Here is an 18464-nt window from a genome sequence, read left to right as displayed (position 1 = left end):
AATTCAAAGTGCAGTTATTCTAAGTTTAGCTGTTTATTTTACTCTGTAACAGAATTCATTGGAAATCAGAGGAACAGGATCAATGTATTATTGTTAAATAACCTTTAAAATTGGTCTTTTATTTAATTCAACCAGGCTGCATTTACAATGCCCCCCCCCCAGGGGGTGAGGGGTTGTGTCCCCAATTTCGGGAACTATGGAGCTAACCTCTGATTGTTATATTAAATATATAAAATAGTTTATCTTTACCCAGCATTTTTCTCCCTAAAATGAGCAAACTTCAGATGAGACATATTGTTAATATTTTTTTAGACTTACAGAATGTTTTGATGGTTGTATTATTATGCTAAATAATTTCACATGTATAATATAGTTTGTTTTTTTTGCTTTTAATTATTCATTCAGCTTTTAAACAATTACTTTAAAAAGTAATTTTTAAAGTCCTGACAGCATAAAGACAAAATAACTAATTAAACAAACATATAAACATTGGTGGAACCAAATGAGTTGGACAGTGGATTTTAATGGAGAAGGAGGTGTTTGTGTTTTCCTTCAGTTGCATCTCAGCCTTACTGACCGACATCCTGTTAGCTTGAGATGTTTTTTTCCTTTTTACAGGGTTTTCACACACTAATATAAAACAATAAACAGTTTTTAAACAAAAACAAACTGCTCTGTTACTGGAAATCCTGTGATTGATTACATTTACAGTAACAGCACACCTGTTACAAACATGTTCATACAGATGTGTGAAGAAACGCCACAGCATTGTGAAAAACAAGTTTATGACACCAATTCGCTGCCCACAATCTCTGCGGCCCGAGGCAAGTAGCGCCCAGGGCCAAACCACACAGTCCTGACATCTTTCTGTCATCTAACCCCATGTTACTCACCGCCTATTCCAGTCTGAATTCAAGGGATAGACACATCCTCCCATATCCATCTGTGGCATATCATGCTCAAGGGTAGGGTTGGACTTTTACCAACCAATGAGTCAGGAACTGCTGCTGTGGCCGGTAACAAGTTAAGACATCTATGAGATTTTCTTCTTGCATCATTTGCAAATTATGTGATGGCTGCAGTGTTATTTTCAGATCTATGTAAGATCGTGGTTCATGGTGATGCAATCTCCAAATCTACATAATGTCTTAAATATCTTTTCTTTGGTTGTGCTGTGTTCAATTTTGGCCTTAAATAACTTTCAGAAAACATTTCTCTCATTTAGTGCTCAGTAAATGTCATATTGTTTGTTTTCTCCCATTAGCCAGACACCGAGGCTACCAAAAGCAGGAGAAACCATCCATGGTCACAAGTTCTTCATTGGTTTTGGAGGGAAAGGGGCCAACCAGTGCATTCAAGCCGCCAGATTGGGGGTGAAAACTGCTATGATCTGCAAGGTAAATTCAGCTGTTGGTAAATTAGATGAGTTTGATTTTTTTTAAATACCTCTTTGTTAATTTATTTAGAATGAAGTAGTTCTACTTTTCCCTTTTGGTGTCTCACTCACTTCAAACCCCCAGCCATCAGATACCATGGTCCACCAACTTAACAACTCCAACAAACCTTTGAGCTTCGTTCCCATTCTTCAACATCAACTGTCCATGCCTGATTTTTTTCATGATCAATACCATAGCACATGCATTTTCCCCACCCACGCTGCTGCGCCTTCAAACAAGCCTATTCCCATACCATACAACCCCGAGTCTCCAATCAGCAAGCTCGGTACGGCCTTTCAACCTAAGCACTAAAGCGCCAAAGCCCCACCTCTTTCAGAACAAAGAGGACCGATCGATAACAAACTAGTGCGGGAGGAGCTCTCCGGGCATGGGGAGAACCCAAAAATAGACACCCAGGCTTGTCAAAAAAACATCCAAGACGAAAGGCCGCTCTTCAAAGAGAACGAGGCCAAGCAGCCAATACCACCCCAACCCACCATCACAGCCTGCTAGAGAGGCTCGCATTCTGGGACGTTTTTTTAGAAAGCGTGGGTTCGAATTGGAAGCCTCAGGCCAAGGTGGGGACCCCTTTCAGAACCCGAAGTAGCTACAGATGTGGACATCCCAAAGCGATAAAGAAAAGAGGGAAAGGAGGGAATGGAAATGATAGCGAGGTGGGCTTGAAGAGGCGTTAAGGCGGGGTTATCGTGTCTTCGAGGCTTGGCGCAGCTGGTCGTGTGTTTGCGAGTGTGTGCATGTTTTGGCTTTTGTTTGTTGGGTGTTTGCACATTTTTTTGACAGCGGCACCATGCCAGTATGCTGGCAGGGCACACGAAAATCCAGCCCAACAGAGATTTGAGTATTTCACTTTTCAAAAGTTGCCGCTAACCAAGTCTGACCCTACTTGACACTCTCTTTGTTCAAATCGCTTTGCTCTCAATCTTCTCTAGGTTGGGAAAGACTTCTTTGGAGACAATTACATCCAGAATTTCAAGGACAATGATGTGAATACAGGTAATATGTTTCGTGGGTTTTTTTCCCCCAACACATGCACAATTGGATACCATTTTCATGGTGTACTACAAAATGCTTCTTTTTAGACAATCTTTTGCCATTTGGATAAATCATTTTCTTACTTTTGGAAAGCACTAGCAAGTATAGATGTGGCCAATTATTGTAACCTATTTCCTATTTCTAAGAAAGCTGCTGTGTAAATATTGTGCTAAGCTCCTTGCATGGTGTTATCAGCCAAATGCAAACAAAGTAAATGGTTGGAGCTGCAATGCTAACATTGTGTCCTCCATACATTAGTGAGAAACATCTTGGCTTGGAATAGAGTGGTAAGACAAACAATAGACTTGTTTAAACATAGCCACTTTTTTCTGTCTTAGACTTTGTTTGGCAGACTTCAGATGCAGCCACAGGAGCAGCTTCAATCACCGTCAACGATGCAGGTAAATGGTTGCGCCGCTAACCCGTACTGCCCTGCTGAGATCCAAAAAGCTCTTTGAGTTGGAGAAATGATTTCATGCATGCAGAGCTGAGAGTACCTGTAGGCTATCAGCACTCTCTTTTCTTTTTTTTGTACTATAACGCACACACACACACACACACAATACACAAGTGTGTGTCTCTACATTTAAGTATTTTCAAGAGATTCTCTGTCTGAACAAAAATTCTTAATTTATTTCTTGCATGTTAAGTTTGTATTTTCTTTGCAGGGTAAAGTTACATTTATACAGAATTTCTTAAATGTTACCTTTTTATTTAATTCACCCATAAAAAGAACTGGACTTATGCACATTAATTAAAAAGTGCATTTAAATAAAATATGTAAAAGTGCTTTAAAAAGTGTTCTGCAACCTTAAAACTGCATTTTTTTAACATCTCAACATCTTGAGTACATTTCTAAATACATTGATGACCTTTAATACTGTGATTGGAAACTTCCATGTTTAACATGTAGGGTTCATCAGCACTGCTGAGGACCGTGTTCACACTCCAACCGGCCTTTTTCAGCAGCATAACAAGAACAGTTAAAAATGGTTTGCTGTAAACCTTCTGCTTTCAGACGCAGATTTTTAAATTTTTCTAATTTTAAGCGAACAAAAGATGGACTTATCCAGCTGTTAAATGGTTATTTATATGTTCCACACAGGTTGCATTATTTCTCAAATAAAAGAAGTAAAGATTGAATCATTTTTCCCAGTTTTGGTCCAAACTTCAGCTGCTTCAGTAGCAGAAGTAGCTTCACATTATCCCCTAGAAACGTGTTGTATCCAGAGAAGGTGACATATTTACTGCATGGTTCTCATGGCCATTGGTGGAATTATAAACAAAGCATCACCCCTCCACCACCATGCTTTAAAGTCTGCGTAAGATGTTGGTGCCTTGTGTGGTTCCTTGCATAATTTGAGCTATAAATTAAAGATAGACAAAAAAAAGCCATTCTAATTTATGTATATATATATATATGTGTGTGTGTGTGTGTGTATTTTATTTTATTTATTTATTATTATTTATTTTTTTACAGTGTCTTGTCTGGCAATGTGGCAATAAGAATAATTGTGTAGATGCCAGAAAGAGCCCAACAGGTTTTACTTTCACCAGTGGAGCAGTACGGCTATCGCCATAGTGATCCGCTTGATTTATGCATATAAATAGCTTTATTATAATTATGCAGGGAGTTTTACAGATTCTATGGACACTGCAATGGAAGTAGAACAGAAGAGGAAAAACAGGAAAAAGGAGAAAAGATGAAAGAAAGGAGATAGAAGGGAGATAAAGATAAAAACCTACTCTGTCGTTTTTACATTTCCAGTTTCACTTTACTTAATTTTTACATTTAACATGCAATCAGAGGCTTCTAGTTTAAAAAATGGAGGTTTTACTCTGTTTTATTTAATTTCTGGAATGTCCATTACTCAGTATAGTGGTGAATTTCTTGAATGTAATCCACTTGGTAATATTCTTTGCACTAATGAATGAAAGACCTTAGAGTAACAGGCAGGACGCTGCTTTGGTCCAGAAACTGTAAAAGTCTTGCTTTATACCTGCTGGTGATAAAGTAAACAAAGGCATTTAAATCACTTTTTGATTTCTCTTAAATCCAGTGGAAACATTAAGAACTGTTTTGGCTCAATGTTTGTTTTGTACGTATTGACTTTGTGGAATCTGCTGTGTGTCTTTGTACACATGAGGCTAGATTTAAATAATCTTAGTATCTGATATAAAAACCCCAGAAACTAAAGCAAATTCTTTTTGCTGTGTATCTGTGAAGGTCAGAGTGTGTTTCTGCTGTATCTTTAGCATTTTCATTTTCCTTTGCAGGTGAAAACGCCATTGTAATTGTGGCTGGTGCTAACATGCTTCTGGGTGAAGAAGAGCTGCAGAAAGCTCTTCCCGCCATCAGAAAAGCCAAGGTGTTGGTGTGTCAGCTGGAGATCAGTTCACGGACCTCCTGCCAGGCTCTTCAAATGGCCCATGACAACAAAGGTGAGTGGAAACATCCTGCGCTGAAGGCATATTTTTATTTTAAAAATAAAAAAAGGACACTTAAAGTTTGTGATGTACAGTCTAACTCCTAAACATTGGATTTATTCAACCTGCCAGATCTATGTTGTACGTTTTGAGTGTGGGGACCAAACCTTTGGTCTTCTAGGATGTTGGGACGGTGGAAATATTTTCCCAACACTAAGCTGAAAGGTCTAAAGGTATTTGCAATGTAATCCACTTCTCTGGTGGCCATCTGGGTGTTCAGATGTGAGTGTAAACACTACTTCTCTGTAAATCTTCACTGATGATCTGGTTAAGCCATTTTTTCTGGCCCAAGAACTTTTTTTTGTTAGGATGGGAGGGGGGGGGTTTCAAAATGGATTTTTGAAACTTCACAGAACAGAAACCGAAGCGTTTTGACTTAAGTTACTAAATAAACTAAAGATTATTTCAAAAATCATTTATTATCACTAAATTTGAATATTGCTCTTGCTATTTCTAAGGTTTGGTCCAGTGAACTATAGTGAGAGCCTTTTGGTGTGGGTGTTGGAGACATGGCACCTTTCCTTTAGTGGCCGGCTAATGAATAGGAGGACATAAACGACTCATCCAGCAAAAAAAAAACCAAAGACCTTAGAAACAGTGAAAGACTGCAGGCCTCACTGCCTCACTTAGTATCCATTGTCATGATTCGGCAATGAGAAAAAGACTACCGTATTTTCACGACCATAAGGCGCACCGTACTAAAAGGCGCACTCTCAGTTATGTGTCCCATTTCTGTATTTAACACACACATAAGGCGCACCGGACTATTGGGTGCGTTTTTTATATACAGGTACAAGTCCTCTACTACCTTTAAATACCTCTACTGCGTATTTAAAAATACAGCGGGGGCAAAACTGAGTATGACTGTGCTTTATTCATGTATTTATTAAAAAGTATTAATCAAACCTGGCAGCTGGCCGTGAGACAGACACATCGCTGATGACACAGCGCTGTGATCACTCCTAAATTAACTTAAAATCCTGAAACCTGCCGACGGAATATGTTCGCTTTTATTGCCGGTATCCTGGTGCCTGCAGTTTAAATTATTTAGAAGAAAAACACCTGCCAGCAACCGCGTGAACCTGGAGGCTGCCCAGCCTAGAGGCTGCTGATGAAAGGATTTCTACTGTCGGTGCACCGCTGGTATGTGGGGGTCTGAGCGCCTCCGACAGAAATAGATAATCTGGATGAACTGACTGCAATTATTAAGTTTTCAGGTGGACTTTCTCACTTAAAAACATATTAAAACTACTTTATTCCCACTGATCACAGCAAATATAGCTGCAAGATTTAGATTATTTAGATGAAAAAACATCTGCCAGCCACCGCGGTGAAGAGGAGGAGACCCGCCCAGAGGCTGCTGCTGAATTAAGTTTTCAGGTAGAAAAATAGAGCGGGAGCAAAACTGAGTATGATTGTGCTTTATTCATGTATTTATTACAAAGTATTAATCAAACCCCTCAAAGTCATCATCCTCTGTTTCTGAATTAAACAGCTGCGCTAAATCAGACATGCCAGTTTCCCCTTCTTCGCTGTCAGAGTCACTTTCCGTGCAGCGCGGCTCCTCAGAAATAATGCCGGCTTTTGCGAAAGCTCGAACAACAGAGCCAGCAGACACGTTAGTCCAAGCTTCTACAATCCATCCGCAAACGGTGGCGTAACTTGCCCGGCGCTGCCTTCCACTTATCCTGAAACTGTGGTCTCCGTCTGTCATCCATCGCTCCCACGCCGCTCGCAGCCTTACTTTGAACGGCCGCTTCACACCGATGTCGAGCGGTGGAAGTTCCTTTGTCAGACCCCCGAGATAACGGCGAGCACAGCGTTTATTTTTTTTCACCATGTTTTTCACATCAGCTGTGAGATGGGCACGCAGCGATGGTGATGCGTGGAAAAAAAACACCTGGTCTCCTCACATACACCTGCCTCAGCCGCGCTTTCATCATCTCCTCATCCATCCAACCCTTTTCATTTGCTTTAAAATCATATGTCATCAGAGCGCTGTGTCTGTCTCGCTGTCAGCTCCCAGATCAGCTTCTCTGATTGGTTGATGCGGCGCGTCCAGCAGCAAAACTTCAATTTTTTCCATCTCGAGCAGCAGCTGCGGGATCTTTTGCTGCACCTATACGCTCGTCAACCATTGACTTTGCATGTAAACTCGCTGCTTCTGCTGCACCTGCTGCGTCCGGTTCACAGCGAGCACAGCATTAATTTGTTTCACCATGTTTTTCACATCAGCTGTGAGATGGGCACGCATGGAGTTACATATTAACAGCGATGGTGATGAGTGGAAAAACAAACACCTGGTCTCCTTACATTCAGCCACTCTTTCATCATCTCCTCAATGAGGTGGTCTCAAAAGTCGCAGTTACAACACACATAAGGCGCACCGCACCAAAGGGCGCACCGCACATTTTGAGGGAAAAAAAAGACGTTTATGTGCGCCTTATAGTCGTGAAAATACGGTAAGATAAAAAGATTTCTATGAGGATGAAAAAAGAAACAGCAGACAGAAAGGATTGCAAAAAAAAAAAAAGTCCTTTAGAAACGTGAAAACTTCTTTGGACTGAAAAGAAACAGTAGAACTTTTTTTCCAGAGTGGCTTCTAATAACATCTGCATTTCAGAAATAGAGCATCAAATCACAAATGGAACAAGGCCGTGTTGGTGGGAGTTGTGTGATGCTGTGGGGCTGATTTAGCACCTAGAAGCTGTTCTGTAATTAACGAAGCACTAATAGAGCCAGTGTGATGCTTTGGCAATGTTCTGCTGGTAAACCATGGAGGCAGCTTTCCAGGGGATGGTTTGTTTCACATGTAGCTCTAACAGTCTAAAGTCCACCCGTTGGTTGAAAGGGTTCCCTTATTGCTCCGCATTAGTCCATAATGGCTCAGGAATGGTTAGAGGAGCATCCTGCCAGAGACTACAGCGAGACTTTAGCGTCTATGCTTCAGTGGGTCAGCGTTTTAGGAACCTAAGGGTAAAGCTACGCAATAATTGACTGGTGGTCATAATGTTATGCTTTCTATTCCCCTGTTTTTATGGCCTAAAATTGTCACTTTAATTAAGTTCTTGCTTGGGACCCTTTCCTTGAATATCTTTGAAATATATTTAATCTAATCAATGGTGGCGAAGAAAGAAATTATGAAAAATAAGGAATTTGTTGGTAAGTGATGTTTGATACACTGATGTTGAGGCCAGAGGATCTCCATTGATCTTTGTAGCCATGAAGTTAGGCTGTTAGAGGGAGAATTCAGGTTTCTTAGTTTTTTTGTGAAATCCTTACTTTTCCTAATGGGATGCAGTTAATTAGAAACATGTAAAATAACACTCAAAATGAAGCAAACTAAGTGAAGGAAATTTGAATTTTTCCACTGGACCGACTTTATGCAGAAACTAACCTGTAAAAAATAAAAGGATTTTCTAAAGCAATTTAAATATAACTTTTTATACCGAATACAAGCAGCAAATAACAGCGTCCATAAACTCTCTTAAAAAAGGATTCTTCACCCTTTTCCTCGTCTTGGTACCGCAGCCTCCGCCTCGTCCGCCTCATCCCGCCGCTTATCTATTGTCATAAGGTTACTGAGTTAATCGTCTATTATTAGCTTCCCTCCACGTCACTGAAACGTCTCAGGAAGACTGTCACCCCTGTCATCAGGGACTGTCCATAATCGCTCGCCGCAGGCTGCCAGCAGCAGAGAGTCGCAGCCGTAACCGTGTTGCAGATGGGATACCCAGATGGCCTCTCCATGCGCCCCGCCCCCCAGCCCCCGGCCACCCTCCGCTCCGTGTCAACTTGGCATGAAGCACCAGAAGAGATGCAAGGCGAGCGCAGACATTTGGCGAGGATGCTGCCTCGATGTTGCTGCAGCAGAGCGTTGCGTAAATGGAGTTCTCTGGAGGAAACGGGTGTTAATGGGTTTAATAATGCGGGGGTGAAGCGACGCTCAATTTACGCAAATGTCACCATCGAGCGGGGTGACATTTGGGAACACTCGCTGTGGATGCCAGAGCTTAGAAAGTCTGGATAACCTGTGAAGAATAAAAGTTTGATTTATGCCATTATTGGAAGGGAAAATATGCAGAATTATTCCCACCAACCATTTAGTATTTAGAAGTTGATAGAAAACACTCAGTTTTCCTCGTTCTGGATTCACCTCCACTTCCTTGTCTTAACAAGATAATGCTTTCTATTTCTCAGCAGATGCAATTAGAGCCTCTTTAAGCCCTTTCACAGACTCACTGCTGACGCATCTACGTGTGGCTGTGTGTGTGCTTGTTCCTGTTTCTTTCTGCCATTGTTCTCCATCCACCTTGGATGCTAAATCAACCACGTCAACATTTTATTTGAGGGGGGTTCCTTCCTAAAAAACTCCTCTGGCTGCTCTCTGGCTTATGTGCCACCAGACGCTGAAGCAGCCAAGATTAAAAAGCCCAGAGTCATGAAACACAAACAAGCCCAGCTGCCAGCCTTGACTCAGTGCTCACATATCCCAGAGTTGCCACATCTGTCCCAGCAGCTGTGAGCATCCTTCTGTGTTGGTTTGTGTGGTTTCATTAACACCTGGTGGAAAAACAAAGCAACCTGAGACAGACAGACACGTCAGTCTGTGTGACGCGCTGACACCACATGCATCACTGGTTTAGGGTTTAATTCAAGATTCTCCTGCTGGAAAAGTGATTCCTGCTATAGATGTCTTGCATATGTATAGATGCAGCGTCTGCACAGTGAAGTCATTCAGATTTTTGCGTAGCAGCTGTTTGGTCTGCTATTACAAAACATTTTAACCTCTTAATATCCACCATCTCTGGGAAATTCTCACCTATTTTACAGACACAATGGAAAAGCAAATAACTAAGGAACTGTAAGGCCAACGTGTGATACGTTATTTGAAAGCTAACACCTTCTAGCTTCTGAATATATACATGAAAATTGGGTGCATAAAACACCCAAGCTGCATCAGTTCAAACATGACTCAAAGTTCTTTTTTTTATTCTGGAAAATAAGTATTTATTTAACAGCAGTAATAAAGACATGCTTGCTTGTTGTGGCTGTTTTGTCACGTTACATTTCGACATGCTGCTATATCTGTGTTAATTGTGCTTTAGTGCTCACTGTGTCCATAAAATGAACCCAGTGGTTAAATTGTGGAGAATCTAAGCTTTCCAATGATGTCTAACATGTCTATATTCGTTAAAAATACAGACATGTTAGCTGTGCATGTGTAATTTTCATGCATTCTCAGTTATTATTTGTAAAATGGTGAATTTTGAGAGGTTAATCTGATTATTGGAGGTAACTTGAATAGTACAACATCAGACTAAATCTCAATGAAGCCAATTTTATTTCACACATAGTTTAATAAGAGTTCACTCTAAGGAAATATGCTTAAAAGAACAAAATGCGGTACGTATTTGAGAGTCATACAGCAAATGAACTAGTGTTGCACCGACACCAGTATGGGGCGGGGCCCCGATCCAGCACTAAAATTTTGAGAACCAAAGGTTTCTTCAACTATTGTCCCCCATTCCAGGTAGGCAATAAAAAGTTCTACTGGATTCTCTTTGATTTAGTCTTTTTCCTGCTTCACTAAGGAAGGCAGCAGCTTGAAGCCGTGATGGTGATTATTTTACATCCAATAAGTCTGCAGTTCTACATATATAAACACACATCAATGTCAAACTGATGGTATCGGCCGATGCTGCACAGCCAGGTATCGGTATCGGGTATCGGGTATCGGGGCCATAAAATGGCATCGGAGCAACACTAGCATTTAAATATGGAAGGTAATGTACTTATTCTAGTTGATTCTATAAAAATCTTACAGTATAAATACTTACTATTTCTAAAAAAAAGCTTACTAATTATAAAAGTTACCGTACATGTAAATGAAATAACACCTTTAACAATTTTCCATAAGATATTTTGCACAGGAATCAGAACATCTCACTTCTTTTGTATTTTTTTAACAGCGCACTCATTTGTAATCTTTTAAAGTGGTCGTTATCCAGATGTTCTTCAGGTCTTCAAGGCGTTCTCTTTGAATTTTGGTTATTTTTCACCCTACCAAAGGGTGTGTTTCACTGTAAGACAGAGGAGAAACAAGAGCATAAGTCAAACCAAAAAATGTTGTCTCATCTGCTAAAAATGCTGCTGAACTCCTACAGGCTCCGTTGATAAGCAGCTAGTGGAAACCTACAGAAGGTGAAGCTGTCAGATTTAAGTTCATGTTAGCAGAAAGATTAGAACAAGGACAAATGTAATAGAATTATATCGACAAAATAAATAAAAATACCTTGAATTCTGGTTTAAACTAAAGCAGGAAACTGTATGAAGTGGATGACGTTAATGAAAAATAATTTGCATTAGTTGCTGTGACAATAGCATGTAGCTAAATGCTAAGGTGCTAACACTAGCATACTATCTGACTCAGAGAAACTTTATTGTCATTTTGGACGCAGACAGTATACAAAACAAACCTTTATTCAGTACAGCTCTCAGGACATTTCATAAAGTGCAGCAGTGACAAATTGATCAAATGTAAACATAACAATGAGATATAATTTACAGCTTTTCCACCTTTTTTTATATTTTATTCAACATTATTAACCATAGCAGTATCTAATATGTTTGCCGTGCCGCTGATCTACCTGATCTCTCCAATCTCTACCATCCATCACCTTATGAGCAACAAGCGTATATCTAGATTGTCAGTACAGTAAATGCATTTTAGGAAACAGTACAGAAAGTAATTATTTCCACCCTTAATTATAAATGATTTTGCATCACTATCATTTTATACCATGAGAAAATGGAAGCGTTTCAACTCTTTTGTTGTATCGGTCCTCTAGTGTCATCGCAGGACAAGCTCAGAGCAGTTCCAGTGAACATTTCTGCCCCATTTTTATCTGTATTTATGTTATTTTGCTTTTTAGATTATACTATACTTGTACAAGTACAATTAAATACAATAGAAGCTAAAAAAAAACCTAGTTATTGACCACAAGCATGGATTGTGCTTATGTGTGAGATGCTGCCTTCATGTGGGATGCTAAAGATGATCCTTTACTAGCTCATTGTGTTTCAGTGCTTTTTTTGTGGTAGAGAAGAGAAACATGGTTGATCCACAGAACATCCTGATCTGTTATGGATCAAATCAGAAGAAAATTATCTCTTTCAGAACCCAGTTTGAACTCTACCCTGCAGGCAGTGACCATGACATCCACACCTTTGGTCCCAAAAAACACACCAAGCTACAGCTGTTCCTCTAAGATGGTTTTCCACCAAATGTCCTCATGTGTAGACCATAGTATGGAGGTCTTTAACAGCGACCCCTAGGGGTCCACGGAGGGACTGCATGGGGGTCACCGAAGTTTTGGTTGATTATTACTGAATTGAACACACTGCAGTAAACGGATAAATGGACCAGTTTGATATAACAATATTTCATACAATATATGGAAAACATTGAAGACCCCTGCCAGAGTAGATGACCTTCAGTAACCCAACATGCATAGCACAGCAGGATGAAATATAGGAATGCTTTTAGTCAACTCCCAGATATGTTTATGGGGTTGCTGGGCCTAAACTTTTTTGGTCTTATCAAAAAATATGATGATGTTTGATTTGATCCTTGATAAGTAGGAAAACTGCAGAAGGTGTGTTATTTCAGTGGGGTTTTTTTTTACAGTGTCCTGTCTGGCAATGAGGCAATAAGAATAACTGTCTTGGTGCCAAAAAGAGCCCAACAGATTTTACTTCCACCAGAGGAGCAGTACGGCTATCACCACAGTGTTCCGCTTGATTTATGCATATAAATAGCTTTATTATAATAATGTTGGGAGTTTTACAGATTATATGGACACTGCAATGGAAAGAGAACAGAAGAGGAAAAACAGAAAAAAGGAGAAAAGATGAAAGAAAGAGGAGATAGGAGGGAGATAATGATAAAACATTTTCAGTCTGCTTCATCACCTGCAAAGAGATGGAAAAAGAACAGCACAACCAACAGACATGGAACGAGACATACAATAAAATAACACCTAGATACTATCGCTAAAGTAGTATTATGTAATCTGACATGTACTCTGTGTTGCCTGAAGATCAGAATATGGGCTTCCTGTGTGGAAGTGAATATCTGAGTACCTGGAACCAAGTATTTCAGTTTTGAGAAGGACATAAACAGTGAGAAGAAGATAAACGCTTTAGAAAGAGACAGTAAGGAATAGATCATTTAGTACAATATTTGCTTTGGCAGACAGATTGATGAGTGTTCTCTTTTTTACATACGAGGAGGCATCACTTTCCAGAATTTTCCCACCTGTCTTAGAAACTAAAGTTTATCCTTAGTTGAGAAAGGCAGAGTTAAAGATCTGGGTATCCTTAGATGATGAGTGCAAATACAGTGTTTTCATGTTGGTAGAAACAGACATTATTTCCACTTTTACTCGCCAGCAGCCGAGCATCCACCTCAAAGTGCCAGGTGGCCAAAGCCCTGCGCAAACCCACGCATCTGCTCCCTTCTGAGCCCACGCACGCACACACGCTTCTGCACAACAGACTTTGATGTCACCAGCGTTGATATGTATATTTCCCTCCCAATCTCAGACTCGCGCAAGGCTTTATTTTGTACACAGAGATCTGGGAATTAATCGGCTCGTCAGGCTGGGCTTATCCTCGCACATACACAGAAATCACAGTATTAGCCACATTAATGCTCTCTGCTCATGAATATGCATCAGCCAGTGATTTGCAACACATACAGAGGATTACTTGTGACACACAAATTCACTCTCATACAGGCAGAGAGGGTCACAACTCCAATAACACCCACACAGGCATACACATGCATGCATGGTTCTATGGACGCCTCATGTTGAACTTCCCCCTCACATATAGCTGGAAAACGCTGCTAGATTTGAGGTCCTTTAACTGTTCATTCTTATTTTTCACACAAAATGCTAATTTAATTGTTTAAAGAGTTTCCATTTATAGCAGCTTTTCCACTTGAGCTTTGCTTTCCAGAACAATCCCCAGCGGTCGCATGCAGGCCTTTGTTCCCACTGAGGGTTTAATTAAGGTGTCTTGGCAGCTTGGCTCAGAAACGGAGAAGAAAAAAGATCAGCAAGTGAAACTGTTAAGATCCTTTTTAAAACAAGCTGACAGCCATACAACCGGCTGGATTATTCTGAGCATGTACAGACTCTGATCAGACTGTGCGTTCTGCTGTTTGATGGCTTAATCAATGACTGACTGACTGTTTTTGTCTCTCTTTGCAGTAAAGACCATCTTTAACCCTGCGCCGGCCGTCCAGGACCTGGATCACAGTTTTTACGGGGTCTCTGATGTGTTTTGCTGTAATGAGTCTGAGGTGATGAATCGCACACAAATCTCACTGCATGGCTCAGGTTACTGTTGGTACCTCCAAATACAGTCAGTCAGAGAGAAACCAAACTGTCGTACAAAACACTGTATTTCAAACCAAGATATTTATACATACAGTACATGCATGGCGGAATAGCTTTTTTTTTTTTTTGGGGGGGGGGGGGGGGGGTGAGGTGTCCCCTGCACTTTTTCAAACTTTCGTTTTTATCCGCTGCGCTTCTTACTGTCCAAAAACAGTGATACACTAGAGAACACAGACATTCATCCAGCACCGGGACCAAGAGGCTCGAGCTGAAGTTCAGACCTCCTGATTGGCCCACCGTCTTTTCCTGTGTGATTGGCTGTCACCGCTGTCACTCCTGAAAGGCTCACTTTACAAACATTTGAATAGCCCCTGAATCTGGTCTGTGATTAGATGGTCAAACACCCTGAAGATGGTTATAAATATATATATGAACCCCAGTGGGCCTCAGCAGATGGCCGCTCACCCTGAGCCTGGTTCTGCTGGAGGTTTCTTCCTGTTCAAAGGGAGTTTTTCCTCTCCACTGTCGCTACAAGCATGCTTAGTGTGAGGGATTGCTGAAGAGTCAATGAGTCGATGCAATCAGCTGGTTTTCCTTAGATAGAAAACTTTGAATCAATCTGACTGGATGATCTGGTGAACTGGAAAGTGACCTGAGATGACATGATGTGAACTGGAGCTATAGAAATAAACTGAATAGAACTGAATTTGAATTGAATTATATCAAAAAAATCTTGCCTCCCCCCACTTCTGAAATTTTAAATTTTATCCATGCGTACACCTGACCATCTTTTCTCTGATTTTTAATCAGAATAGAACCGCTAGCACAGGTCAATCAATCACACCCTGGATGTTCCTCTTGGTTTTTTTAAGTCCTGGTTGAGAGAAAGTTTCTTGATGTTATGTCAGTTAACATCCTTCCAAGCTTTTATCCACGGTTTATAATGTTAAATACGTTTTAAAGGCCTTGGAACCAAATGAAATGAAACCATGTCCATCCATTGATCAGGACAGTCCACCCTGTTGGAGCAGTAGGATCATTTACTGCTTATTATCTTGAACATAACGGTGAGTTTTCCGCACTCACATGTGTGCATTTCAGCCTTTGCTTCCTATTCTAAGCTGAAAGTAGAGCAACCCGGAGTGGAGGAAATGCTGATGAAGTTCAAACTGTTTTGTCTTCATATATGTTTAATTCTCCATGCTTCATGTGGAACATGAGGTTATTCAGACGTCTTTTGTCCCTCTTCTTTAAGTGTAAACCAACCTGACCTTTCTGCTCTGACCTCTGACATTATAAACACATTTTTGTCGACATTTCTGTCGCTGAATGAATATTGTTGGCTTTTTCAGACCAGCTTTGGTGGCTGTGTGTGAAAATCCCATTAGATCAGCAGAGGCATGTAGACCAGCCTGCTCTGCACCAACAACCAGGCCATCTTCAAACTCCTCTAAATCCTCTATTTCCCCACTTTGGTGACAAGACAAAACCCTGGTATGGACCAAAAGCTTATGCAGCAATAGAATGTGAATTTTTTTAAATCCCTCAGAAAACAGATTATTGACAATAAGCTAAAAAAATTCCCTAAACTGCAACTAATGAAAGAAAACTGTGAGATGTGAACATTAAATGAACCCTCCTGGGTCATGAACCGCTGTGAGTACATTTATAAAACTGTTCATCCATAAAAAACACAGCTATGACAAAGACAGAAAGTATGTCTCCAGAAAATGTTCTCCAAGACACCCTGAGTGCTTACTGTCAGGCGATGACAGACGAGCAGCGGGGCGGCAGGGATAGACGGGAATGGTAGTAAAAACAAGATGGCAGATGTGCTCTTTGGTGGCGTTAGTCACCCCCCCCAGGAATGAAGTTGATGTCAGTTTAACTGCGCTTCTTCATTTGATGTGGTGATGCAGGGCGTGGAGGGGCTGTCGCCAGGTGTGGCAACATGAAAGGGAGAGTTGATAAAAACCAAACATGTCTCATTCTCCCCCCCCCCCCCCCCCCCCCAACTGTCAGGTGATGCAGGTACTGTCATATTATTTACTCTGCAGGTTGAAGAGGTTAGAGGAGCAACTGAAACAACCCTCCCAGGGGTAGGTGACCGTCATGCACTCAGTTTCTGACCTGGTTAGAAATGACTAAATATTTTCCCAGATAAGATGTGATCCCTTGCATTGGATTCCACATGAAAAGCAAAGGTTTTATAGTTGTAGAAATTAGATTTAAAGTTCAGCACCATTTTAAATGACTTGGCATCAGTCTTCCTTTAGTATCTTAGTGGCTCCTTGAACTCCAGAAGTTTTCACTTTGCAGTTCTGATGCTCTCTCACCTCCTGCAGCCATTTTTCAATCTGCTCTTCACTGGTTTCATGAATCTATTGTGTCTTTCGTAGCTCACTGGATATTTGCTTTTGCAAAAGTTTTTCTTTCCATTTAAAACAGATTCATACAGTGCATTGCAAAAATAATCACACACTTTAACTTCTTGTCCCATTAAACCACATGCTTCAATGTATGTTTGCGGATTTTTGGTGAAAGACAAACACAAATACTTTAATACTTTTGAAATGGAAAAAAAAATGTATGTCAAAAGCACATACGTTTTAGCCTGATACGCCTGATTAAAATCTGAGTGAAATCATTATTGAGAATATAGAAAGACCCAAATTCAGCCCTAAAACTAGTTGGGATTTTCTGGAAAGACTTGGAAATAAGTTTCCACGTGTTTTACATTCAATCTGACTAATATGCAGAGGCATGTGCAGAACTTTCATTCTCTAGAGCAGTGATTCCCAACAGGGGGTACTCGTACCCCTAGTCGTCCGCGAGTGCATTGCAATGGGTACGTGAAAATATTTTATTTCTTATGCTGCGTTCACACCGGGGGCAGCTGGCGCGACAGAAGCAGCGAGTTTACATGCAAAGTCAATGGTTGACGCGCGTCAAGGCGCAGCAAAAGGTCCCGCGGCGCGTTTCGAGCAGCAAGCGCAGCGCGTCTGAGCAGCTGAAGCAGCGCGTCGGGCGCGTTTTGGCATCTGACGCGCGTGACGCGCCGCAAACGCGTTGCTGCTCGAGATGGAAAAATTGAATTTTTGCTGCTCGACGCGCCGCGTCAACCAATCAGAGAAGCTGATCTGGGAGCTGGCTGGGAGAGAGACACAGCGCTGATGACACAGACCGCTCTGATTACTCCTCTTAAACAGTTTATTAACGCATAATTAACTTAAAATATATACATCTGCCGGCAGAATATGTTCGCTTTTATTATTGTGGTGCCCGCAGATCGGATTATTTAGATAAAAAACACCTACCAGCCGCCGCGGTAAACCGCGAGGAGGCGACCCGCCAGAGGCTGCTGATGAATGGATTCCTTCTGTCGGCGCACCGCCGGTATGTGGGGGTCTGAGCGGCTCCGACAGAAATAATATTGGGAGGCAGGATTGTAATCTGGATGAACTGACTGCACTGATGAAGTTTTCAGGTGTATTTTCTCACTTAAAAACATATTAAAACTACTTTATTCCCACTGATCACAGCAAATATAGCTGCAAGGCAGAGAAAGGATAGTGAAGCTCCGCCCAACGTGCGTCAGACACACTTTTGGACCGCGCAGCCAGAGCAGCAAAGCTGCTTCAGCCGCGCGTCAGAACTTACTGGTACAAGCAGCAAAAATTAAGCAGCAGACGCGATTTTGCTGCTTTTGCTGCCCCCGGTGTGAACGCAGCATAAGGTAGTAAAATAGAATAGGGATGGGATCTGTTTTGCTTTGTAAGGAACCAATTGAAAAATGCAACAAGCTTTTCTTTAAAAAAAAAAAAAGTACGTTTTTCTTCTATATTTGAGTTCCCCTTCAGCTGTGACACACGTCCAAACCAAGCAGAGGAACAGTCTGCAGGTAGAGAATCACTGATCTAGAGGATGCATTGCAACAGAAGCACATCAGAATATTCTGGTTTGCTGGATAGATAAAGTTTTACGATACATGATGCTTTCTTTCACCTCACAACTATGTTCTACTTTTGGTAAGTGCAGTAAATGCTGTTGGAGTTTAACAACGCAGTAGACTCTGGTTCCT

The 18464-nt window shown here is 41.1% G+C and overlaps 1 protein-coding gene across 1 annotated transcript in view; it reads left to right on the top strand.

The window, feature by feature from the left end:
• Positions 1 to 18464, top strand: part of rbks (ribokinase) — a 52605-nt gene that overhangs the window by 10067 nt on the left and 24074 nt on the right. The window contains exons 3-7 of the mRNA XM_038285100.1: positions 1265 to 1397; positions 2387 to 2450; positions 2828 to 2890; positions 4767 to 4931; positions 14255 to 14346. Of these exons, the coding sequence (XP_038141028.1) occupies positions 1265 to 1397; positions 2387 to 2450; positions 2828 to 2890; positions 4767 to 4931; positions 14255 to 14346 (517 nt within the window). The remainder of the gene's footprint in view (positions 1 to 1264; positions 1398 to 2386; positions 2451 to 2827; positions 2891 to 4766; positions 4932 to 14254; positions 14347 to 18464) is intronic.

This window comes from Cyprinodon tularosa, unplaced genomic scaffold (genome assembly GCF_016077235.1).
Source record: "Cyprinodon tularosa strain WSP-4 unplaced genomic scaffold, ASM1607723v1 ctg207, whole genome shotgun sequence".
In the NCBI taxonomy this organism is placed as follows: Eukaryota; Metazoa; Chordata; class Actinopteri; order Cyprinodontiformes; family Cyprinodontidae; genus Cyprinodon; species Cyprinodon tularosa.
The sequence above is the reverse complement of the archived record's forward strand: the minus strand, read 5'-3'. Positions and strand labels throughout refer to the sequence as shown.